The sequence below is a fragment of the Panthera tigris genome, chromosome A1, assembly GCF_018350195.1.
Source record: "Panthera tigris isolate Pti1 chromosome A1, P.tigris_Pti1_mat1.1, whole genome shotgun sequence".
In the NCBI taxonomy this organism is placed as follows: Eukaryota; Metazoa; Chordata; class Mammalia; order Carnivora; family Felidae; genus Panthera; species Panthera tigris.
This window is the reverse complement of record NC_056660.1, coordinates 233,167,003-233,191,548: the sequence shown is the minus strand read 5'-3', so window position 1 is coordinate 233,191,548 and position 24,546 is coordinate 233,167,003. Positions and strand designations below refer to the sequence as shown.

At 55.6% G+C, this 24,546-nt stretch overlaps 1 protein-coding gene and 1 pseudogene across 2 annotated transcripts in view; both read left to right on the top strand.

Moving 5' to 3' along the window:
- TENT4A (terminal nucleotidyltransferase 4A) overlaps nt 1-18,513 on the top strand; it is a 46,054-nt gene extending 27,541 nt beyond the window's left edge. The window contains exons 3-13 of one of the 2 annotated variants that reach the window (XM_042997796.1): nt 379-425; nt 1,341-1,461; nt 3,650-3,757; nt 4,944-5,072; nt 7,491-7,704; nt 9,855-9,981; nt 10,974-11,074; nt 11,695-11,867; nt 12,250-12,408; nt 14,690-14,854; nt 16,685-18,513. In XM_042997796.1, coding sequence (XP_042853730.1) covers nt 379-425; nt 1,341-1,461; nt 3,650-3,757; nt 4,944-5,072; nt 7,491-7,704; nt 9,855-9,981; nt 10,974-11,074; nt 11,695-11,867; nt 12,250-12,408; nt 14,690-14,854; nt 16,685-16,876 — 1,536 coding nt within the window. In that variant the 3' untranslated portion in view covers nt 16,877-18,513. Of the gene's footprint in view, nt 1-378; nt 426-1,340; nt 1,462-3,649; nt 3,758-4,943; nt 5,073-7,490; nt 7,705-9,854; nt 9,982-10,973; nt 11,075-11,694; nt 11,868-12,249; nt 12,409-14,689; nt 14,855-16,681 lie in introns of both variants that reach the window. The other variant, XM_042997794.1, reaches the window with a different exon arrangement.
- A 4,046-nt stretch (nt 18,514-22,559) lies between these two features.
- On the top strand, nt 22,560-22,744 carry LOC122231977 (annotated as a pseudogene).
- The last annotated feature ends 1,802 nt before the right edge of the window (nt 22,745-24,546 follow it).

Genomic DNA, 24,546 nt, shown 5'->3' with positions numbered 1-24,546 from the left:
GACCCCTTGCCCTCACTCCACAAGCGTCCTGTGCCCACGGCACCCATCCTGTTGTTGGCCCCCCTCCTGATGGCCGGGCTGGTGGAGGGCGCGGCAGGGTGGGGGGGTCCCCGTGGGCACGGGCGGCCACTCCGTTCCCTTCCTCTTGGAAGATGACCTCCCACACGGTTGTCTTTCAACCTCTGCGCCCTGGGGTTGGAGGGTTTGAAAGCAGCTCTGAAAAGTCCTCTGCTCTGAGCACTTGTGGGAAAGGCCAGTAATTGTTTCATCTCTCAATTTTGAGTTTTAAAAAATTCTTCTGCGGGGGGTGTGGGGGGGGGTGGAGGGCTGCCTGCTCGCACTGGCCTGTGCTGTAAGACGACCACTCTTTTCTTTCAGGTACAGATATTCGGCAGCTTTAGTACAGGCCTCTATCTTCCCACGAGGTGAGTACCAGGCTGCCCTGCACAGGCCGGCCCGACGGCCACTCATCTGGGGCGGGCGACATCTGAGTGCGCGGTCAGGGCTAAACGCAGGCTCCTCGTATTCAGATCCCAGGCTAGAAACGTAAGCTAGAGGAAGAGACGGCAGCACAGAGGGAACAGGGCAGGAAATAACATTTAATCTAGTGTTGTAATAACTGATTGCGTTTCCCCTCTTGCGCTTGATTTGGGGTGTCGCAGAGATGCTGGCCGTTAGGAACGTGAAGATGAGCGGGAGGGCCGTGGGAAGACAACGCGGTAGAGAAAACTCTGAAAGTTTTGGGTGTGTTTTTGAAAACTGATCTGATGTTTCAGTGAAGATTCCAGCAGAATTCTATTCAAGCAGTATTTTGTATTTGTATTTAATTGAAAAGCAGCCGACGAGGTAGCCTCCTAAAGTTGTGCTTCAGTATTTCCTCGTCAAGAACTATCTGGATACCCAGATCAGTTTTATGTGCAGTGTTTCGTTAACAGCTTATTTTCTCCGAACCCACTGTTAACATTTGGAGACTAAACAGGGCTGTAATCCCAGGATTTGGGGATAGCCCTGGCAGGGCCCGGAGGGAACAGAACAGATCCCGGGTACCCAGGAGCCACAGGTCAGCCAGAGTGGTGCAGTGTAGGCAACAGTGTAGACGGAGGGCCAGGAAACCTCCGAGGAGCGTTTCACCCTCCTTACTTACCTGAGGATGCTGGGAGATTCTTCCCGCCTCTCGGCTCTCCGCCCACACATTACCAGCAGCTCGCACACCTCAGAGGGATGTGCCCGGTGGGGGTGGGTGTGCCCCTCGAAGGAGTTGTGAGTGTGTGCCCCACGTGCGCGTGTTACTGCATAGTAATGTGAGCGGGTGGCTCACGGTCACGTGTTCTTCTGTCCAGCGACATCGACTTAGTGGTCTTTGGAAAATGGGAGCGCCCTCCTCTGCAGCTGTTGGAGCAGGCCCTGCGGAAGCACAACGTGGCTGAGCCGTGCTCCATCAAAGTCCTTGACAAAGCGACGGTAAGTGCGGGCGGCTCGGGCCCCTCAGCCCCCGTTGGCGCTTTGGCACACCTGCCAGCTGCGGTGACTGTCCTGTGTCTTGAGCTCACGCTGTTTACGGGCGTCACTGCGTAGGGTTCTGAAGAGTTCTCTACGTCCGGTGTACATGTACCCGTGTTCGAGTAGCTAGGACTACCAGCCGAGCATGTATCTCACGGCACGTCGTGAGAGCATCACACGGTACTTGGCGCTGAAGTGCCTGCTTGGGCCGGGGCCAACCTCCGGATGCGTAAGGAACCGACGTGTTCCTGTGCTGCCCAGTCTCGCTCCCGTAGCCCGGTGATTAAAACACGGCGTTTGTTACACAGAAGACAGTGACCGTTTGCCGGCTTCTAGTTAAGCAAGAACCTGCCCATTCCTTTCATCGTTCAGACGCGTACCTGTGGAGACCTTTTATCTCGGGGACAAGTTGGAAGATGCGGGTGCTCTGACGTGCACTCACCCAGGTTTACCCAAGTCCAAGTCCGGGGCACACACTGCTCGGGCCCTCGACTCTCACTGGCCCCTCGCGTGGTGCCTCTCAGAGCCCCCCCGCCCTGCCCTCTGGGGCTCTGCCGTTTGTCCTTGATGGGAACGAGATGGCGGTGGTCTCTGACCAGTGTCCGGGTTAGATGCAGAGGAGAGGAAGAAGGCCCTGCTTGCCCTTGGCTCGGAGCACGGGGCGGACAGACGGTCCGGTCCAGTCGGTGTCACAGGAGCTGTGCGCACACCTCTCCCTCTGCTGCCAGGGGCCCGGTGTAGACTTCAGGGGAACCGAGCCACGCGGGTCCAGCACTGCTCGGTTCTCTAAGCATGAGCTGACGCCGGGCCGCCTTTTCTGCTGGTGGCCTCACCTGCTTCTCGTCCCGGGCTCCGGAGGCCAGCCTGAGAGCGGTGTTTAAGAAGGAAGCTTGTCTGTATTGAGCGACCGAGAAATAAGTATTGTGGTATTGTCGCTAATCTCTAGAATCTATGAGTGTAGGAGGGTGTGTGTGTGTGTGTGTGTGTGCGTGTGTAGGAGGGTGTGTGTGTGGGTGCGTGTGTGTAAGCCAGGCGAGCACCGGGAGGGGTTTTGGGAAAGTGTCCCGTGAGTGTAGACAAGGAGGTGCCGTGCCCAGCGGTGATGGGGAGCAGGGATTGTTCATGAGGAATTGACTGTGCTGTGGACGCGTGGGCTCCTTCTGAAACACTGTCTGGGAAGTTCTTTGGGAAAGCATTTTGTTTTTCTGCCCTCTTGGACCACACTCGCTGTAGCCGCCCATGCTTGCTGGCCTTGCTGGTCTCCAGGAGTCACGGTCACCGCCCGCTGGCCCATCCCTGTCACGTGTGTGGCCTTGGCAGTTTCCTGCCAGGTGCGTTTCAGGGCCCAGAAGAGGTGCGCACCCTGTCTCCAGACCTTTAATTAGACCGGTCGTTTTGGTGAGGGAAAGTGCTTTTTCGTTGCTTCCAGGCTGCCTTTTGTTCTGGAAGTACACAATTCATTTTCTGTGGGGGGTGGGGTGGGGAGGGCTGTGGTCAGTATGGCTGCTTGGGCAGCCCTCAAGAGGCAGGTTTTGAGCACCTTGCACGTCTTTATGAGAATGTTTCCAGTCTAGCTTCTTAACTCTGGGTTTTCAGGAAAGTGGTTTTTGTGTTTTGTTTTGCTTTGGTTTTGTTTTTTAGTTAAATTGTCTTAGTGAAAACCCAAAGTAGGATTGTTTGGAGAAACATCAGCACGAAACATAATTTAAAAGCTGGCTTTGGAGTTCCTTTGAGTGTTTGCAGAAATTCTCGCAAACATAATTTGGGGACCTGGAGTGTCGCCCCATCACCAGGTGCCCCCGGGGGCGGGACAAGAACTTAGCCGGCTTCTCCTTGTGGAGCCCAAGCCTTCCCGCAGGTAGTGGCCATGACTGATGCTGAGTCCGGCCAGGAGGGCCGGGCAGAGGTGAGCACCGGCTGTTGTCGGGGGGTTTGGAGGAGGGTCTGGGACTCCAGGGACCCATGAGGTCAAGGTTCACACTGCAAAATCTCTTTTCTTCTTTAAAGCCTGGGACTCATGATCTCTCAGCTCTTTTGTGAGTTAGAAAAGAAAACCCCTCTGTACAAGTTCGGAAACATTTTGATATCAGACTGTGGTGAATGTTGGCCAGTAGAACCTAGTTGTTTTTTTAAAATCCAATCTCTGCAGGTACCGATAATAAAGCTCACAGACCAGGAGACTGAAGTTAAAGTCGACATCAGCTTTAACATGGAGACTGGGGTCCGGGCAGCGGAGCTCATCAAGAATTACATGAAGGTGCTGTCGTCCGCGTTAGCGCTGTAAAAACGGGCCTTGTTACGTCAGCATCTCACTTTAAACTCTGTGATGGTCTTCATGATAAAGGCAATACGGTTGAATTACTTATCTCCGATATTATTTCTAGAGATGCTTTGAAATTGTGTAGCTCTTTTGTAAGTTTTCACTTTCCACGCTGACCAGGAAGTAGAGTGTTATTTTAGAGAGCTTGGTGAAAATGTTCTTTCTCATTATTACAAACTGACCATCCCTGGAGCTCAGTGTGCCTGATTTGCAAGGGTAGTTTATCGGAAGTGGAAGACGTCCTGACATAGTTTGCTTACTTTGGATTGTCTCGGTGTCTGAGGGCGGGGTAGCCGACTTGTTCACTGAGCCCAACAGGTGTGGGGGTCCAGTGCGACAGGCGGTCTTTCCCTCCTGTTACAGGGAAAGAGGTGAAGCCCCTCACAGAGGCAACCCCAGTGTCACCGTCTGGACGCTGCCTCTTCCTGCAGGCCCAGGGACCCTGGTCCTTTAGTTTTTCCCTTTCCTCTGCCACAGCAGAACGTGAAAAACAACAGCAGCTTCCACACTCTCCCCACCACCCCCACCCCTCACCCCCCTGCTTCTCCAGCCTCTGCGTTTCCTTGTTCCCTTCACCCTGCTCTCCGTGGCCCTCTGCTCCTGTCCTCCCGACTCAAGAGCTGCACACACACACACCCCACTTGGTCCTCTCTTGGTGCCTCGGGTGTTGTTTCCGGGTTCTTCCTGGCTCACTGCCACATCCCTCCTCTCGGCCTCCTCGCCCCCCACCCTGCACCTGTCACAGGGCAAGCTGGGCCATGGGAAATCATTTGAAGGAATACACTCATTCTTCCCTGACCTCCTCTTTGGGGATTGTTCATGCAAGTGTCCCTACCTCATCCCTGCAGAACCATAACCTGGGATGTGGCTCCTGGTGGGGGGCGGGGCATGTCTTAATAAGCCCCTCACATAATGAATTCTCAGGCCCCTAAAATTTGAGAATGACGGGCCCAGAGCCTTCCAAGTGGCAAGAGGATTAAGCTTTTTTCCTACTATGTGAAATTGGCTATGTGAAATCTTTAAAGGTATATTAACTAACCAATATTTTCTCTCTCTCTCTCTCTCTCTCTCCCTCTTTTTTTTTCTTTTCTTTTCTTTTTTTTTTTTTTTTTGGAATTTACAGAAATATTCATTGCTGCCTTACTTGATTTTAGTATTGAAACAGTTCCTCCTGCAGAGGGACCTGAATGAAGTTTTTACAGGTGGAATTAGCTCATACAGCCTAATTTTAATGGCCATTAGCTTTCTACAGGTGAGTGTGTGTTCTCTCTAGAGACCTTGACACTGAGACTTCGTAGGAGTAGATGCTTCCGTGATGTTCCAGAGCCCCTGCTCCACATGCTCCCACGGTCCTTGCTGCCCTTTACTCCTGTGTTCCCGTCCAGGAGAAATGAACCTCTGATTGTCGAGACAAAATTATTTTGATGAATGCTTCTTTCATTTTTCTCCTTTATAGGTTATTTTTTTAATTGATTGAGCTGCTACAGGGAGGGCAGGCTTGTCTGGTCAGAGCAGTCAGGCGTGCACCAGTCTGAACTCGAGAGCTCCGTACGTGTGGACGCTCTGGTGCCTCGATGGACCATAAAAAGCTGGTTTTCTTGGTTACTAACTGTGGCTTACTAAAAATTTGTCGCAGAAAAAAGTTGGGTACCATATACAATTGAAAAAGTTGCTGAAAAGAGAGTCTTTTTTCTCAGATCGACAAGACACAAATACTTTGTCTTGAATTTTATATCGCCCTTGTTTTGTCGAGGACCGTGGAGCAGCCTGTCAGTAGAAAACCTCCCCGAGTGTTCAATGCTGGGACGTTGATGAACTGTGCTTACGCTTGTTACCATGTAAGACAGTTTCTAAGTGAATGGAAACCTTGATGACCCCGTTTACGTTTTCTTGAAGGGTTCTCTGTTCGTCACACAAGCCTTGCGTGTGTATTTTAATGTGCCGGGCTACTCCTCCTTGTTTGCCGTTAAGTTTTGTACCTGTGACTGTGCTTGGGATTTTACATCCAAGGTTTGGCCCCTTTTTCTCCTTATTGCTCATACTGCTGGCTCAAGGCATGGTCACACCGCCTTTCATTAGTCTGACTCCTCTGACTCCGGGGCACGTCTCTGCCGGAGATGTGTTAAGAAGAGCGAGACTGGGATTCCACACCTGTTTTCTTACGGTTTCTTACAGTTTGCTCCCGGCGCTTTGCCTCCACTTTGGCCTCCGTGATGCTGCCCTTGGACCCATTCTTCCCATTATTTTGAACTAAGTACAACGTACTATTCTGATTCCCTCCCGTTTTCCTGATTGGAACTATTTTCAGTCGCTTGTCATCATGGCTACTGCCTGTTTTTATGGTGCCGGGCACTGGGCTCAGTGCCTCCTGGCACATTCCCCACGGGGTCCCGGGTGCAGTCCTGTGACCCCGCAGAAGGCCACACGCGATGTGCGTGGGATTGCCACTGGCCTCGTGCCCCCTGCTGCCCGGTGCATCGTGCCACGAACCTGGGCCCCTAGCAGCGTCTGAGTCCATTTCACGGCCCACAGAGGTGAGAGCCCCAACCTTGCACTGGGTGGCGCTCAGGTACTTGATTTTGACTGGAGGGCAAGCAGGAAGGAAGAGAAGCGGGGGGGGGGGGGGGAGGGGGGGGGCAGGAGCACGAATGCTGCCCTTGTGCCGTTGGCACGTGCAGGCACGTGCACACCCTCAGTTCTTGTGAGCCCCGGAAACACCTGTCGGTGCCAGGAGCTGTCTCTCCTCAGGGACCTGTGTGACTTTCCAGGAACTGTGGCTTTCACCCGGACGTGGCCATCATTCTCCAGGCCCGCCCCGGCCGGCGTGACGCCCCACGTGTCCCGCAGTGGCACCATGAGCACACGTGCCCACTGAGCCCTCGCAGCCTGGCCAGCAAGGCCGATGGAGTTTTCAATTAATCTGTTTTAATTAATTTAACTATGAATGGCCACTCATGGCTTGTGGCTGTCACTGTGGGCAGCGCAGGCCTGCCTCCCGAGCCTCTTAAAGCAGGAGGGTGTCCAGAGGCTGCATCCTAGGTTCCGAATAAGTCCGTCACCCGCTTACAGAAAATGGGGCACCAAACTGAGGCTGGCACTAATCCGTGTGACGAGCAGGGATGTAAAGTTGGTGTAAATGTTATGACACAGTACTAATCACCTGTACACAGTTAAAATTAATCTTCGCACATTCTGGTTGTATGTCACGCTGTGACTCTCTCCGGTCTGACACTGCCCTCTATGGGTTGTATTTTGGAATAACGGAATTAAGGTTGGATGGAGTCTGTAACGTTGCATTCACCGGCCAGAGGACTCTACGTTGTGGAGAAGACGCTCTGCGTATTTATCGGTATTTGCTAATCTGTGGTTAATCACATGTCTGCGTTAGTAGGAAGATGCTCTGTGGGTCACGAATTTCGGAGAATTAAACTGTAATAAAAAAACAGAGATGAGAAGGTTTTATTTCTTCTGAACTCTCTCTGTTGACAAAGGCTCTCCAGGCTCAGTTAGGGCCTGCTAACCTCTGCTGCTCGGAGCGTCCTCACAGAACTGGTGAGAGAGCAGGTGCCCCGGAGGGCGTTTCCTTGGAGAGACCAGTAGGTCTCCTGATTTCATGCAGTCTTTTCAGAAAGTGACTTGAATCCAAATTGTGGATGTATTGCTTTTACAGTTGCATCCAAGAATTGATGCCCGGAGAGCTGATGAAAACCTTGGAATGCTTCTTGTAGAATTTTTTGAACTCTACGGAAGAAATTTTAATTACTTGAAAACTGGTATTAGAATAAAAGAAGGAGGTGCCTATATCGCCAAAGAAGAGATCATGAAAGCCATGACCAGTGGGTACAGACCATCGATGCTGTGCATTGAGGACCCTCTGCTGCCAGGTAAGGGCGCCTTGCTCCGAGTTAGCTGGTGTCTCCAGTGCACGCCGTGGCCGTGGCCGTGGCAGGCGGGGCCGGGAGGGGGCGTGTCTACAGTCCCTGCAGCCAAGGGCAGTGCACTGGGTTCCGGGCGGGTTCCTACTGTGCTGACAGTTAAGCGGGATACCTTCAGAACTCTTTCGTTTAATGCTTCTAGTTCTTACAACGTTGGAGTTTTGTTTCCGTTCCTTGATTAACCAGAAAAATGTAGAAAGTGAAAATTAAGAAAAGTGTATTTTTTCTGATTAGTAAAGTATAACATACCCACATATCCGTCGTAGACCGTTCACTTCTGAGAAGCAGGTCACACGGAAAACGAAAGTGTGCCACAATCCCCTTCCGTTTCGGCACGTTATCCCTCCAGGTTTTTCCTACACGGATATTAACATTTGTTATTGTAATCTTACTAATTAAGTGGCCCCCATAATGCACACAGCTTTACAACTCGTCGTTCTAGTTAACAGCACATCCCAGGCCCCTTTCCTCTGTGCGTAGGCGTGTTCTGCCCCAAGGATTGCTGCGCAGACGGCCCTGAGGCGGCCTCCTCTTTCTCCACTTCTTTTCCCACGAGCGGATTTGATGGCGCTCATGTCCCCGTTAGTGTAGGGGCAGTCTTCTTAATCTTTGCTGGTCTAACAGAACCACGTAGTATAAATTTTCATTGAGTTTAGATTTCTTTTTTTTTTTTTTTTTTTTTTTTACATTTATTTATTTTTTGAGAGACATAGAGCACAAGTTGGGGAGGGGCAGAGAGACAAGGAGACACAGAATCCGAAGCAGGCTCCAAGCTGTCAACACAGAGCGTGACGTGGGGCTCAGACTCATGAACCGTGAGATCATGACCTGAGCCGAAGTCGGACACCCACCCGACTGAGCCACCCAGGTGCTCCGAATTTAGATTTCTTTCGTGGTTTAGTGAAGTTGACCCAATTTTTATTTATCAATTCCACAAATGTTTATTGAGCGTCTATTAGGTGAGACACTGTTCTTGCTGTTGGTGATAAAATCAGTGACGGACAGGTGACAGAGAAGGTGGGGGGACGGGATGTCAGCTCCAGGTACACTGCCCTTCACCTGAGTGGTTCTGGGAGATCCCGCGCGTGTGTTAGGGAAGCTTTCCTTGTCATCACGCTGTCCTTTATTTCTCCCCAGCTTGTCTCTCACATCTGTATTTGGCATTTCTTGTTCAGTTACTATATATTTTTTAATGTCCTCAAGTGTAACAGTTTTTTTGTTTTGTTTTGTTTCGGGGCTGCTGGAGTGTGAAATTTACTTCTTAACAGCCTCTTGAAAGGAAACGTGCTGACTGTTCTGTCGTTCATAAATGACGTGACTTAACGCCGTGCTTTTTCTGTAGTGATTCCCCAGCAGTGTAGGAACACGTTTCACGTCTGTTTGTCTGTGTCTAATCAGTTAAGTTGGAGGTGTTTCCAGTGTCTTCACTATCTGCTTAAATGTACTTAAAAGACGAAAGCCTGCGTTATCACTGGATTGTATTACCAAATCTGGAAAAGGAAAAATCCCAGTACTTAGAATGTCTCCTAAAAAAGTCCTGCTTACTTGGATTGTGAAGGATGCTGATTAAAATTCAAAAATGTCCTGTGACAAAAGTTCCTCGACTGTGGCTCACTTGGTGACTTCCCTGTTGGCTCCATGCGCCCCGCGCCCGGCCGGTCCTCACCGGGGGAGAGTCTGGGCCTGCGGCCTTCCGCCCCGAAGGGCGGGCTCCCGCGGGTCCCGGCGGCGCTGATGGGAGTGCTGGGTCTCGGGCCAGCCGCCTGCCTCGTGCACGCCTGGCCAGCACCACCGTGGTCGGTCACAGTCGCTGCCTTGACTCTCTGGTGTCTTTGCCACCGGGGGAGCTGCCTGACTTTTTCACGGACTGTCACTCTGTCTCTGAATGACATCGCACGGAGGTAGACCCGGATCGTAGCCCGCGAACGTCAGGAGATGGGCACCAGTGACGGGCAGCGTGTTGGCAGGCGCCTGGCTCGGCCTTCCTGGTCCGGAAGTGGGGAGGGCCCGCTGCAGAGTGACTCACGGGAGAAGACGGGAAACATCTGGATCAAGGGCCGGATGTTGGGCAGGGTTTGACAGCTGCCTCTCTCTTTCAGGAAATGACGTGGGCCGCAGTTCCTATGGGGCCATGCAGGTGAAGCAGGTGTTTGACTATGCCTACATTGTTCTCAGTCATGCCGTGTCGCCCCTCGCGAGGTCCTATCCAAACAGAGACTCGGAAAGGTAACGCAAGTCCCCTGTCGCTGTCCTGGGCTCGCGGCCCCCGCGGTGTGGCGGCCACACGCCTCGGCCTGTGCGGAGCCGGCCCCGCCTGCCCCTGTCATTTCTTGATGTGCCCCCGCCTTGTAGCCCAGGAAGATGCTGATGAGGAAGGCCGGGCAGGAGTTCAGGGTGGCTCGGCACCGAAACTTTCTTGTTTGGGGACTTGGCGGTTTCTTCAGGGCGTTTGATTTTGGGGAAGTGATTTCTGGCTTTTTAAAACTTGGGAACGTGATGCGTTTCCTTGAGGCTGTCTTCAAAATGCACATACTGAGTTCTGAGTGAGTGCCTCTGGGCCTCTGGGCGCTCAGGCCCCAGCCCTCCTCCCTGTGCGTGCTGTTTCTTGCGTCTCCATTTCAGAGGACTCTTACCTGTTGTGAGAGGTGCCTGCGGCATAGCTGGGGGGCGGATGGAGTGAAGGGGCGGTGGGAAGGAAGAACAATGAGGTGGTGGCCAGTGCTCGTGGAAACTGTGCCGGACGGGGAGTTTGAAGCCCGGCACTACCGGTGATCGGCTTGTCGAGGGTTTCGAGCCTCATTCCGCGCATGGTGCTCTCCGGCAGGGCTTTCGGCCCGGTGCTGGGTGCTGGGAGTCTCGGCCCTGGCTGCCTCCGCAGGGGATAACGCCATGTCAGACCTTTGTGAGTGCTGGGTGGGGGCGGGGGGCACTCCCCTGCTTAGACACCTCCTGGAAACTGTCTTTTGTAGGTAGCTGTAGGCCCCGGGACATCTGTACAAGTGAGCCCACCATTTCTATGCTATGATCTCAAAGCACATCTGGGCTCAAGCATCAGAATTCATATATACTTTGTAAAATTATTTTAGCTTTCTTCCTACTATCTTTCACTTAGCAAAGGGATACGTTGTTAAAAATAGAGAATAGCCGGTCGGAAGGGCTTGTGGGCTCATAGTAGCTGCCGCCCTCCGCTGACCACCCCCCGCCGTGTCCTCCTGCAGCACTCTGGGAAGAATCATCAAGGTCACTCAGGAGGTGATCGACTACCGGAGGTGGATCAAGGAGAAGTGGGGCGGCAAGGCTCCCCCCGCGCCCGAGCCTGGTGAGACTTCCCTGCTCGCGCCTGTCACTCGTGCACTTTGGCACCTCGTGTGGCAGTGCCTCTCGGTCCCTCCGTGGTAACTGTCAGACTGAGAAAGTGCCTCGTCTTCTGTAGCGTAAGAGTTTGCAGCCATGAGATGTAGGCCCCTGGACACAGGACGTGTGCCACACGTGGACTGGTAGCGTCTCTTGTAGTAACTGCATTAAAAATGCGAAAAGAAACAGGTGAAATTCATTTTCACGTATTGTATTCAACTTCTGTTTAACACGCGACGTGTATAAAACATTTTTGAGAGATTTTACTCCCGTGCTGCTGGGCCCGTGAGACCCCGCGTGCACACCGCACGCTCCCCACACACGGGCTGCGTGTTCAGATTTCGTAAGGTTTACAGCCGGAAACCGTTCCCGTAGCCACCTTGTTCTAAGCACATTTGAAGGCGTCCCAGTGCTGAAACACACAGCTTTAAAAACTAAGAAAATTGAATAAAGTTAGGAATTGAATTGCTCGGTCTCGTTCGCACCGGGTCCGGCCCCAGCGGCACCTGTGGGCCCACGCCCCCCCCCCCCCCCCCCCCCCCCCCGTCCTCTCAGGGAGGTCACTCAGGCCTGTCTCCCCCGCAGACGACAGAATTAAGATAAAGGAGCGAATCAGCGCGTGTGACGGGGACCAGCCGCAGCGCCGCGACCCGGAGTCCGCCTACGGCCAGCGCCTGACCCTGTCTCTGCCCAGCCCCCAGCTGCTCTCGTCCGGCTCCTCCACCTCCTCCGTGTCCTCGCTGTCGGGAAGCGACATTGTGAGTGCGCCGGCCGGGAGACGTCTCTGGCCGGCCTTTGAAGTCTAGCAGCCCGGGGGTCCTCTCCCCTCCGTGCGTGTGTGGGTGGCGGGCACCCCAAGACCGCACCGACGGGTCTCCGCGGGCCCCAGGAGCCGGCGTGCCGTCCACACGTCGTCGCTAGGGCGGACGCCCTCGAGTGGTTTTTTAAAGGCCGTCTGGAGACGAAACGTTGACGCGAGGGGTCTCCTGCGCAGCTCGAATGCTGTTCCGTCCGGAGACGACTGGAGGCCGCGTGGGGCGGCCTCGGGCTCCTGTGGCGGGGGGCCGATGGGCACGTGGGCTCCCGACCTTCGCGTCAGCGCGCCCGTCTTCAGCTCCCCGCCGTCGTTCCTGCTTGCAGGATTCCGACACGCCGCCCTGCGCGACGCCCAGCGTCTACCAGTTCAGCCTGCAGGCGCCCACTCCCCTGCTGGCCAGCCTGCCCACCGCCTTGCCGATGACGAGCGGCAAACCCCAGCCCGCCACCTCCAGAACGCTGGTCGTGACAACTAACACTCAGGTACGTGGCCGGCCGGCGCCCGTCCTGGGGGCGGGCCCTGGGACCGGCCGATGCTGTTGAAGCGTAAACGACTCCTGAGCTCTGCGGCAGGCACGTTTCTGCCTCGCAGGACCCCTCGTCTTTCGCGGATCGACGGGGTGTGACTTGGGTCGTTCTGTGGCAGAGCGCGTCCCCGAGGCCCACTCTGGGCAGGCGTGCACTGGGGGGACAGCTGGTCTCCCACCCTGACAGGGCTCTTGGCCGGGTGCGGGCCGACCGTCTGTCTCAAGACGCCTCTGAGCCCCGCGTGCGACTGTTGTCGTTGGCGGGTCTGGCGCTGCCCCTGGGCAGGGAGGGGCCGTGGTCTCGGCGTCCTCTCCCAGTCTCCAAAAACTTCGACTCTTTCACGTCACTCATTAGGCAGTATTTATAGGGCTTTTTCTGTTAGAATATGTTTTCTGTTGTTGTTTTTTAATTTAGACAAAACTAGATGTCTGAAAGGTAATCTCAAAAAACACTAAATTTGGTGGCTCTTCCCAAGTACACACAATTGAGTACGTGCGTGGGGAAACCCAACACAGGGATTTGCCTTTCAAGAAAGGTCATCTCTACAGTGCGGGTTATGAGGTGAGCGTAGAGGGACGTGGGCGCAAGCGTACGGGCTCATTGCTCTGTTGCTTGGAGCTTGGCCCCGGAGGGTGTCCTCACAGGACGCGCCCCAGACCGCAGGCCGAGGGCAGCGTGCCTGTGACACGGGGTGGCGACGGTGGCAGGCGGTAGGGCCCCGCCACAACTCCCGGGAACCGCGTGGGGGTGTCATGCTGAGGCGGTTTCCTGTGCTATGAACATGGATTCTGGGGGCGCCTGGGGGGCTCAGTCGCTTAAACGTCCGACTTTTGATTTCGGCTCAGGTCACGATCTCACGGTTCATGAGTTGGAGCCCCACGTCGGCCTCCACACTGTCCGCGTGGAGCCTGCTTGGGATTCTCTCTCCCTCCCTCTCTCTGGCCCTCCCCTGTTCGTACTCTCTCTCTCGGTAAATAAACTTAAAAAAAAAATTAAAAACAAAGTATATTCTGCCACGAACTCTGGGTGCGGTAGTGGCCACGGTCTTCCTGGATCAGTCATCGGGTCTGACCTTGCCTGAGGCGCCCGGTCCCCCAAAGGCCGGTGCGGCCGCTGCGTGGTGGTCCAGCCAATGCCGACCGTGTGCTTCTGGCAGGAAGTCCAGGGATGTTTGGGGGGTAGGTCGAAGGCCGGGTGCTGGTGCCGTGGTCTGCTCTGTCACTCGTGCTGACAGCGAGTGAGCCTAAAGCTGCGGTCGTTCTGATTTTAAGCCACAGCTTGAGGCCCACTTCGTTTTCTTTCTGAACTTCAGACATTACTTCTAGCAGAGTAACTCAGTAAACCACTCCTGTCTGCAATATCTCGTGCGTGCTGTCTCCCTGGAGGTGTCCCCCCGCTCGAGACGAAATGGGCACGTGGGGCTGGGGCATGAGTCTGTCAGACCCAGTGGGCTCTTCCCGGCGATGCCAGCTCCTGGGCGGGGCAGAGCCCCCACGGACGAGAGAGAGGGCCCGTGTGCGCTGCAGGCCCCGGTGGGGAGCTCCGTTCGGTAGAGCGTAAGGAAGGGCCACTGCCTGTGTCCGGCGCCCTTGTCGCCCTGCGGCTGCGAGCGTCACAGCCCCAGAGTGCCATCCGGGACACCCCAGCACCTGTCCCGGCAACCTGTTCCAGGCGCTGTTCAGGGTGGGGGCTGCAGTCAGTCCCCAGGGGTCTGTGGGGCACACGGAGGATTCTAAGATGTGGGCAGTGCCTTTGTCAACGGTCCGAGAGAGTTCCCAGGGGCACCCTGTGCAGAAACAGAAGCAGTCCAGGGGCCGGAGAGGACGGGGAGGGGCCAGCCTTCCGCAGCACCCCTCCACAGGCCAGCGCGCGGCCTCTGGGCCTGTGTTGGGGCGGGGACTCTGCTTCAGCTCTTTCCAGAGATGCGAGCGGTGGTTGTTACTCTGATGACTCGTTTGTTACATTGGCGTTTGGTCTTCCAGGAACAGCGAAGCTTTTATGACTTGGCTTCCCGGGCAGACTTCATACTGCAAATGCTGTTTCAGAATGTGAGGTATTCTTGCGGCAAAACAAAGTCTTGTCAGGTTATAGGAAAACACAAACAACGTTCGTGAACCTGTTTGCCACGTGCTGTTCCAAAGTAGCGCCCTCCCTTCTCGGGCTCAGCATGACAACTGGGACCGTGACCTCTGTCGGCTCGGTGCCTCGCTGATGTCTCTGCCCCTTCTGTTCCTAGACCAGGTTCACGATACCTCCACCGACCCTCGGGGTGGCCCCTGTCGCTTGCAGACAGGTTGGCATCGAAGGAGCTCCAGCGTTGAAAGCCGTTCACCACATGTCTTCCCCGGCCATTCCGTCCGCATCTCCCAACCCGCTCTCGAGTCCTCACCTGTATCACAAGGTAGGCCGCCCCCCTTGCTGGTGGTGCCCACCCACGCGGGTCTGTGACAGGCCGGGGCTCCATGCTCTCTCCGCCCGAGACAGGGCTCCACAGAGATGCTCTTTACTATTTATTTACTTTTATGATTCTTTTAAGTTTGATTATTTTGAGAGACAGAGGGAGAACGAGTCGGGGGGAGGGGCAGAGAGAGAGGGAGACCGAATTCGAGGCAGGCTCCAGGCTCTGAGCTGTCAGCACAGAGTCCAGCGGTGGGGCTCGAACTCGTGAACCACCAGATCGTGACCTGCGCTCAAGTTGGATGTTTAACTGCCCCACAGAGACGTTCTTTAAGATGGAATTGTTTTCTGATAATCCATAACAAAATGCATGTTTGCTTTTGTTTGTCATGAAAGAAAAGTATTAAGATATTTTCAAGTGTAATGTAGTTTTAAGCATCTCCCATAATTCTTTGATTGAACCTGTTAGCATAAAACTGAAGTTGGAAGGAAAGAAGGTTGAAAGTGGGGAATATTTTGTTTTCATGTTCGTTTGTTAATTATATGCCAAATGCCTTGGATTTCAAGAAGCCAGTGGTACAACCCCGAACAAATGCTGGCGTGGCCCAGCGCAAGGTGTCGCCGTGTGATCTCACCCGCCTTCTTTGTGTGTGCGCCCTGGGGTGGAGAGGGGCCGGGGTGCGCTGGGAGGGCCCGCATCTGACCTGGTTTCACGGGGGTCCCTGCGATGCTCCTGTCCGTTCCCCTGTGGCTTCTCCAGATGCTGCACGTGAGAAACTCGGGTGATGGGAAGACAGGTCATTATCAACTTCGTGTGCTCTCAAAGCGCCGGAGTGTTTCCGAGAGCGGGCGTCTGCCCGTGGGAATGAGGGTGCGGTGTCCCCAAGCGAATGTCCCCTGTCTCTGAGGATACGGGGACACTCCCCTCGATTACTCCAGTCAGTTCCTCTGATGCTTATCTGATCGTGTTTTGCCAGTGAATTTTTGATGCTTAAGGTCTGGCTCTTTGGAGCTAGGTCATTAAGTCCTGACTGGTTTTTCTGTTTGGGGCCGAGTAATAGACATTCCTTCCTGGATTTACCCGTCCTGTCACGAGGGGTGTTCATGGCACCCCACGGGCATCATGCTGCCCTGCTAGAAACAGGGTGAAGGGACGACTTCGAGAAGGGAGGCACCTTCGTGAGCCGCACGTTGGCTTTGCTTCCCACCCCCTGCTGCTTGTTTGCTGCGACACTCCTGACCACGGGCACGTTTCCTCCGCTCTGCTTTGCGTGGAGCTTCGGGTGTAGGAGCACCAAGCGCCGGCCACAGCGTGTCCAGCGTCACACCCCCGGGGGCTCAAGCCCCCAGCCTGCTGGGGGGCACGGAGCTCGTGCACGTGTTCCAGAATTTCAGAGCCAAAGCGGAGGAAAAACACCCGGGGGCCCTTAGTTCTGTGGACACATAGGACCAGTTGGAAGTGTGCCGCTAACATCTTTGGGCGGGAATGTGTGTGGTTTGACCCGGGTGGGTCGCCAAGTGGGCGTGGGACTTCCCGCCTCACGTGCAGTGGCCGACGTGACCTGGAAGAGAGGCGACTTTCAGCTCCTCCACATTTAATGTCACGGGGACACTGTGTGTGCAGCAGGGACCAGACTGCTGCGTGGCTGCCGTGGGCAGCCTGTGTGCGCCGTCCCCGTGCATGGGCCGGGCCGGGTCTCCAGTGGGGGGGGGGGGGGGGGAACGTGGCTCGGGGACGCTCCGTGGCAGCCGGGTGGGGGGCCTCCCGTGACCGTGGCGCCCGGTGGCTCCGGGGCGGCCTGTGACCCTGCTGTCCCCTCTGTCTCTCCAGCAGCACAGTGGCATGAAACTGTCCATGAAAGGCTCGCACAGCCACGGCCAGGGCGGCACGTATGGCTCCGTGGGCAGCGGAGGCGTGCGGCCCCCCGTGGGCAACCGGGGCCACCACCAGTACAACCGCACCGGCTGGAGGAGGAAAAAACACACACACACGAGGGACAGCCTGCCTGTCAGTCTGAGCAGATAATGGCCCCGACGGCGCCTCCCGGCCCCCGCTCTCCGCAGACTCACGCCGGGCGGCCTCGCGCCCGGCCGGGAACTGAGACCAGCATCCAGCACGCGGGCCGGGCCCCTCGGGGCGCCCGCCGCCGCTCACTCTGCATGTTCCTCGTGTGGTGGTCGCGTCCATCTTCAAGAACAGCTCCCTGTGCTCATCTGTGAAGCCTTACTCGGCGCGGACGCTGTCCTCCGCCTGCCCAGGCGTCTCCCTCGGCGCCCAGGCGGGCCTGGACGGGGCCTGCAGGACGCGATGTCGGCCTCGGCGCTCCTCGGCAGCGGGTGCGGCTGTTTTCAGGGCGCGTCTGTCGGAGCGACAGAGGTCGACCCCGGTCTCGTGTCCTCCTCGGCGGGCGGGGCGGGGAGGCCGCCATCGTCTCACTGCCCTCACGCTTCGTGTCCCGTGTCAGAACTGTTTTTCTATGTAAATACTGAAAAGTTATGATTTGTGCAATAACTCAGATATTTTTATTTAATTCATATTTTCACATAAGTTATATTTAAGGGAGGAGGTTTTTTTTAAACAAGCTTAGGTCCTTTCCCGAGTCGCATTTTCTAAGTTGGGTTCATCGTGTCGGCTGGTTGTCTGATGAGCACCGTTACCAACACCGCGAGTGAGGGGCTCGGGGTTTGTTTTCGTGTTTTCCTTTTGGTCAGACGCGGGCGAGGCCTCTCGGCGCCCGGCGGGGGAGCCGAGTGGCCCCGGCGGTTCTCGGAAGCGGCTCGGCCCCCAAGCCCTCTGACCAGCTGCCCGCCGGCCCTGCCCTCCGGCCCGTCTGTTGTCTCGCTCTGACCACAGAGCTTAACGTTTTGGTTTTTGGTTCTTTTAAAGTAGACAACAAATCCAGCATTTAAAGTGCCAGAACTTTCTAAGGGGAGAAAGGGTTGTCACATTATAAAATCCTAAAAAAACAAATGTGAACTTTGAGATGCTTCCGTCAGTTTTAGTAACGTGGCCTGTAAGGACGGGTCTGGTGAATATCAGTACGGACAATGGTACCCAGTTTTAGGAATGTGGAGAAAGGAATTATGTTGATTCCATTGAGGAATCTGTATAGCAGTATGCCTTCGTTCTGTTAAGAGCAAACCTATGAGGAGTGCTTCAGCTGCTCAGTGCACCGTGGGGAGTATTTTTAACGTATTGCAGGACAGCACAGCCCAGGGGTGGGGCCGGGGGCGGCTGGCGCCCGACTGGAGAAGCCTACAGGCGTAGTACGCGGGCGCAGTCTGCCGCGGCGGCCACTGTCCTTGGCCTTGTTCTCAACAAGAATATGTCCATCCTGCCTAACCCTGAGTTTTCGGAGCACCACAGTTGTCCTGGGTGTTGTTGGCTGCATCTCAGAGGCCGTCTGAGCCCCCAGTTCTAAAATGGGGGTTCCGGCCCTGCTGAACACTACAGGTAGGCTGGTCTTTGAAGTCCACTAGTGGAGAAGTTCGAGTCGCGAGACTTACTGCCATGACACCTGATCGATGTGCCGAGTGGGCGCTCTGGCGTGCGGCCTGGTGGTGGGGCCCCAGGGAGGGCGGCTCCGCATTGTTGCGGCCGGCCTCGGACCCAGGACTGGCTCACAGCGCCGTCGAGAGCTGGGGCTGTGGGCTGTCGGGGTGGGGGGGGGGGGGCGGCGTTCCAGAACAGAGTAGCACATGTCCGCAGTTGTTGTTGATTGAAAGTTATCAAAAATATTTAAAGATATTTAAATTGTGAATCTATTGATAAAGAAATATTTATAAAAACTGATACGTAGGCCTGTACTAATCTCCGCACATTAGCAATATTGACTGTAACCCTACATCAAGGAGCCACCGCGGGGCGAGGGCCCCGGGGGGTGTGCATTTTAAAGCTCGATTCGTAGACACAGGCGCCACACCCCGTCCCCCTCATGGTGAACCGAATGAATTGGCCTGGCTACCACTGTGGTCACGCGCTACAGGTTGAACAAAACGATATCATGTTTCGATTTTTTTTTGTGTGTGGACAACAATGTGGAAGCTAAAATTGACATATTTTTATGTAAAGTTTTTCTATTCTTTGATTTTTAATAAACTTTGGAAACCAGGTGGTGTCTGTGTTTGAACGTTTGCTTTCCTTTCAAGAGGAGGGGGAGCTTCTCTAAGTTCATATCCCTGAAGTTTCTAAATAGAGCAGCAAAAAATTATTTTATCACTGGTTCAGGAAATCGGAATCCAGCTGACGTGCCAGGCTGTGCGCAGAAGAAATGGGGCCGAAAGGCAGTCTGCGCTCGCATTCCACGCCAGCCCGGCGGGTTCAGGAACGCCACTCAAACGACGCTATTGACGTGCCGTTTCTGACAAGGGGATGTGTGATACCACTGGGTGCTAATAAGACTTTCCAGTGAAACGCGTCCGTCTCCGTCTCTCGTAGGTCAAATTATATCACTCAAAAATAACACATTTGAGACAGCCAAACAGAATGTAACTTAAAATGTGACACATTTAGAACTTACAAGGAAGTATCTAAAAATTGTCACAGAGCAGCGAGTGTCAGCTGCAGCCTCCCCCCCCCCCCCACCACCACCCCCCTGCGTGGAGTGCACGTGCCAGAATCCTCAGCCACAGCCTGGTACAACCCTCGCTCATCCGCTCCTCCCTTCCACAGAGATTTCGAGGGTGCTCCAAGCAGGTGCACCTGAGTTCCAGCAAGGCTGCATAAAGCCCCAGAAAGCAACTGATGTGCCAGATGTCACTGTTGTGGCTGGAGGCAGAGTGACAGGTGTGTCTGCGAATAGGACCGACCAGGAGAGGGCTTGAGCTGGGTTAGGGTTAGGGTTAAGGAGCTGGCGCGCCGGTGGCACTGTAAGAGGCCGGTGGCCCAGAGCAGGTGCAGAAGCGGAGGCTAGAGGGAGGTGAGCCGGGACGGACGGGAAGTGGGAGGGCTTCTAAGTCACTGTGGCCGCTCATCGGAGAGCGGGCAGGAGGAGGACGTCGAGGTGGCCCAGGTGAGCAGGGGTGGCCGCGGGCAGCTACGGGCAGGTGGGATGGGACCGGCAAGGCCACCTGATGGACTGGGCAGGGTGGGAGGGCAGTGGCCCCACACCCCCTGTGGGTTTCTGCCCACGGTTCTCTGAAAGGCACGATCTGCGGGAGCCCCCGGCCTCCGGGAAAAGCCCGCTCAGTTGGTAGGTCACGCCTGTGAGCCCGGGGCCTCGGGGAGGGGGATGGGGAGACTGCAGTTACCTGAAACGTAAGCACCCCCACCCCACCCCAGTTGGGGATACCTGCACCCACTGTCCTGTGACTCGGCTTCAGGTCGGTCACCTGCAGGTCACGACGGTGACTCCGTCCGCGGGACATCCCACGACTCCAAATTAGCTCCCTTGTGGCCACTGCTCCGTGACCGCCTCTTGGAGTTGCTGTGGGGCCTCGTGTCCTCGCTGTCTCTCTCCCAGGTTCCTGGCGTTCCCGTGTGCAGCGCGGGAGGTGGGACCTCCGTGATGCAGACAGACCAGCCCACGTGTGCACGGTTTTGTTGCCCTCGCCCTGTGATGATCTTCCTGAAACTTGGGAGAGGAGAAGGGTGTGCTGTCGATATTTGCTAAGTTGCAGAGTCCTGGCCCGTCGTGGGGTAACTTACATGACCAGAGGAGGCTGCCCGAGAAAGGATGAAACACACAACAGCCCAAACACCCCACAGTTGGGGCTAATTCTTGTCAAGAATGGCTTGAAACTCGGTTTCCTTGCTGTGCTTCCACAGCTCCGTGGGGGTGGGGCAGTTCAGAAGTCATTTGTCACGAGGCACCGTGGACAAAGCTGGCGGTTCCACGCACCTTTAGTCTCCCGGCTTCAGTGGGTCCCCGGCAAGGGCCAGCCCATGACTTACGAGGCCCTGGAGTGAATTGCGGGCAAGATCAATAAACACAACTTGGGTTCTTGCAGATGCTGCGCTCTCTGTCCGTGACCTCTGAACCCGGATATTTGAGGCACTGACAAGCGTTACACGTCACACGAAGGTTCTCTTGTGGGTCATTTAAAGTTTGGGTAAGAAGCGGGTGGCTCGCAGATTTTAGTTCTTCCTGCCTGAATCTCCCGAAGTCCCGAGTGTCTCCACGGTGATAGGTGTGGACGGCTGTGGCCAAATCCAAGCCTACCCGGCAGCTGTGTGCTCGGCTCCAGGGGAATCACGAGAGGGTTGTGAAATCGGAAGGGCTCTGGAGCCCAGCCGGGGCAGCTCTGCCCTAGGTGAGGACACTGAACCCCGGCCCTGGGAGCGGGGTCTCGGGGCCACAAGGCAGACCCGAGGTGGGACCGAAGTGATGGCACATCCTGACGGCGGCGGGCGGGGGGCGGGGGGGCTCTTCACAAGCAGCGCGGCCACCCTTCTGGCCCTCCGGTGAGCTTAGAGCCGCTGCCCGGTTTGGGCAGCAAAATCGCCACTTCCATCATTGAGTCCGTGAGCTTCCAGACTGTGGCCTGATCTGTGGCTCCCTGGGGACAGCTGGCCTGGACGGTGGAAATTCTCATCACGCAGCAACCAGTGATGAGAGCCGCCCGGCTTGATGTGTTTCGATGGTGAGGCTAAAGCCTCCTGGCTCGTGAAACGTGGAGGTTTGCCGTCGCCTTGGCCTTCGCGCTCGGCGTTTACGCTTACCGTGCGGGTCCTCGCCAAGGCGGGCTCTGGAAAAGCACGCTCCAAACCCAGCTGGTAGTTGTAGCTCCATCTTGACTGGCCCGGCTTCTGGCAGCTTCTGGCGTCTTCCTCTGTCCCTGGCGCCTCCTCCCCTCCCTCGGCCCTTCTCCCGGTACAGGCAGGTGTGGGACACCGGGGCCTCCGGCCAAGGCCACGCGGGTGGGCCTGACGCTGAGAGGAGGCTGACGTCGTGAGCACTTGGTGGGTCGGCATGGCCTGGACCATTCGTGGACGTGAGCTAATGACTTCAGGGGCCTGGCACGCCGTCACCACCACTGCCGCCAGGGCGCAGGGGTCCTTCCCACCTCCAGAGGAACAAACCGTGGCACAGAGAGGTTAAGCACCCTATGTGCCGCTTTTCGAGAAACTCAGATGGGCGGGGTCCACAGAGATCAAGGTATAATGAATGCTGCTGAACTCTGTCTGGAGTACAGATCAAAGCAGTTGGGGTGTTCGGGGCTGGCCTCCCTCGCTCTTCGTGTCCTGGATTTTCAGCTCGTTGCAAAGTTTCGGAAGACCCCAGGGATAGGTCTGGTGCCGGGAGGGGGGTCCTGCCTGAGTTCGGGAGGCCCTGACACACTCGGTCTCCATCTGTGTGTCCCATGTCTCTTGGAGTGCCGAGCGAACGTCAGCTGTCCTCGGGGGCAACCTCGTCCACCATGATCTCTGTCCACCCTTTCTGGGACGGGCCCCTTCGCCCACGTCGTGTGGGTCCCTTCTCCCCCCAGAGCCACCTGAAGGGGTCCAGAAGGATTGTTTTTGTCTCTTCTGGTGTTCAGTCCTGGAATCATCACTGGCCAGTTGATCTTCTCTTCCTTTTGACATCTGCTATATCGTGGCAAGGAAGTGGCATTTCCTTTTCAATTTCATCTTCCTAATAGATCACGAGCCTTCTGGAGGTGGGGGGGGGGGTTGTGCACGCACCTGTGAGCATGTTGCTCCCAGGATCAGCATGCTGGGCGCCACCCAGAAATTGCCTGAGATGCTCACTGGTTTATTATGGGGACGTAGCTTTGCGCAGTGGCAGTATCGTAGCCAATGAGGTTATCCGAGGCGCGATTGTTGCTAATTGAAAACTATTATGGGGACGTGGTCACGCTTCCCTTGCTTCCGTTATTACATACCAAAGAAAGTCTGGAACAAATAGACAGCAAAGCTTTAGTGAGCGAAAATTTTTTTCACGTTACCAAAAGCAGCAGCAAGTAGATTTAAGACTCAAGGTGCTTTTTTTTTTCTTTTAAGGAAAATTGGAATCCAGATATGAACCAGAATTTTTATTCTAATTTTTTTTAATGTTTATTTTTGAGAGAGACAGATAGAGCCTGAGCAGGGGAGGGGCAGAGAGAGAGGGAGACCCAGAATCCGAAGCAGGCTCCAGGCTCTGAGCTGTCAGCACAAGGGGCTCGAACTCACAGACCCTGAGATCGTGACCTGAGCCGAAGTCGGACGCCCAACCGACTGAGCCACTCAGGGGCCCCTGAACCAGGATTTTTAAAATACCAAGTCCTCCTTTCAGCTGTGACCGGAGGGTGGAGTTCAGAGTTTCGATAGTGTGCCTGCTGCCGTCTGCCCTGGAAGAAGGAAAGCTGAAGCCAGGAGGGAGCCACGTAACGGCCGACGCTTTGTTTTGGCTGTATCGGGTTCCTGGATGGGCTGTGTCTGCCGACAGGTGTCCCCCACTGCCCGCTGCTGCCTGCTAGGGGGGCGAGGGGGTGTCAGGTGGGCATCGCGGTCTACCCCCCCTCCTGCCCCCTCCCCGCTGCCCCGGCCTTCCAGAAGTTCTGGCTGCTGTCTCCCTGCAGGGAAGAGAGAGGGCGCCCTTGCCTCACTGGCAGGCTCCCTCAGCCCTGCAAACCTCCACACCCCTCCCTCCCTCCCTGGCCACAGGGCTCACTCACCCCTGGCCAGAGGGTCCCCTGAGGGTGGGTGGGTGCCCCCCCCCCATGTGGGCTGTGAAATAAGTTAATATTGGAAAGGAAACCATGTGCTGTGGTGAAAGACAAGTACGGGGAAATCAGGCTGCCGCTTTTTTTCCAGAACTGAAAAAGAAAAAAGATCTGCAAAATCCTAAGAGTGAGGAATATCTTCTGTGGACTCCAAATCCACTCTACCGCTCGAACCGGCAAACTCCACGCTGGAGGGCAGTGGGTTTTATGGCCACAGCTTCACAGATTCGTTATGCCGCCCTTATATTTATTATAAAAATCTATAACTGATTTGTTATAAATACTGGAGAAATCACAAGAGTTACGAAGCCAATTCCCTTTTTGCTCCTTGTGCTACTGCTCTTCAAGGCCCTAAAAATGGGGCCTGTGGACTCGGATGTGGAGACCTTGGAGGGGAAGGGCTTCTTTTCCAACTGGAGGAAGGGATCCGGTGAGATTCCCTCAGGTTAGCAGTGCAGTCGTTGACTCACGTCCACAGACGGTTACATCCGGCGAGATCCAGGCATGGGGTCTTGTCCGGGCGGCTGGATTCAGAGAATCCAGAAGGAATCCAGAAGGAATCTGCCTGGCAGGGCCTCCCAGCGTGACCAGCAGGCACTGGGCTTGGAGCAGCGTGCGGGGAAGTGTTAACTCAGCAGGCCTGACTTGTTCACACCCTGCACGCTGCAGAGACACGCGCGGTCCCTAACCGTTCCCAGAGGTCACCTCTAAGGCCCTGTGATGTCCTGCCCGACAAGAGCGTCTCTGTTTATCCGGGGCTCTGGGCCCTGACAGCTGTCAGGCTGGCAACGTGATTCACGGGGGCCGCGGGGCCCACTGCCTCGGTTTGACCTGCAGAGGGGCTGAAGCCCGAGAATTGAGGTCGGCCACGCACAAAATCCCTGGACCCAAGGCTCTGGGTGAGCTTCCCCGGCTGGCACTGCTCCACGTGTGTGGCCACGCGTCCCTGCTGTGAGAATTCAGGGCCGTCCGCACAGCTCCCCGGAACGGGCCCTTGGAAGCTTGTGGCCGTCTGTCCTGGGCTCGCCCCTCGAGGCTTTGCTGGTTACG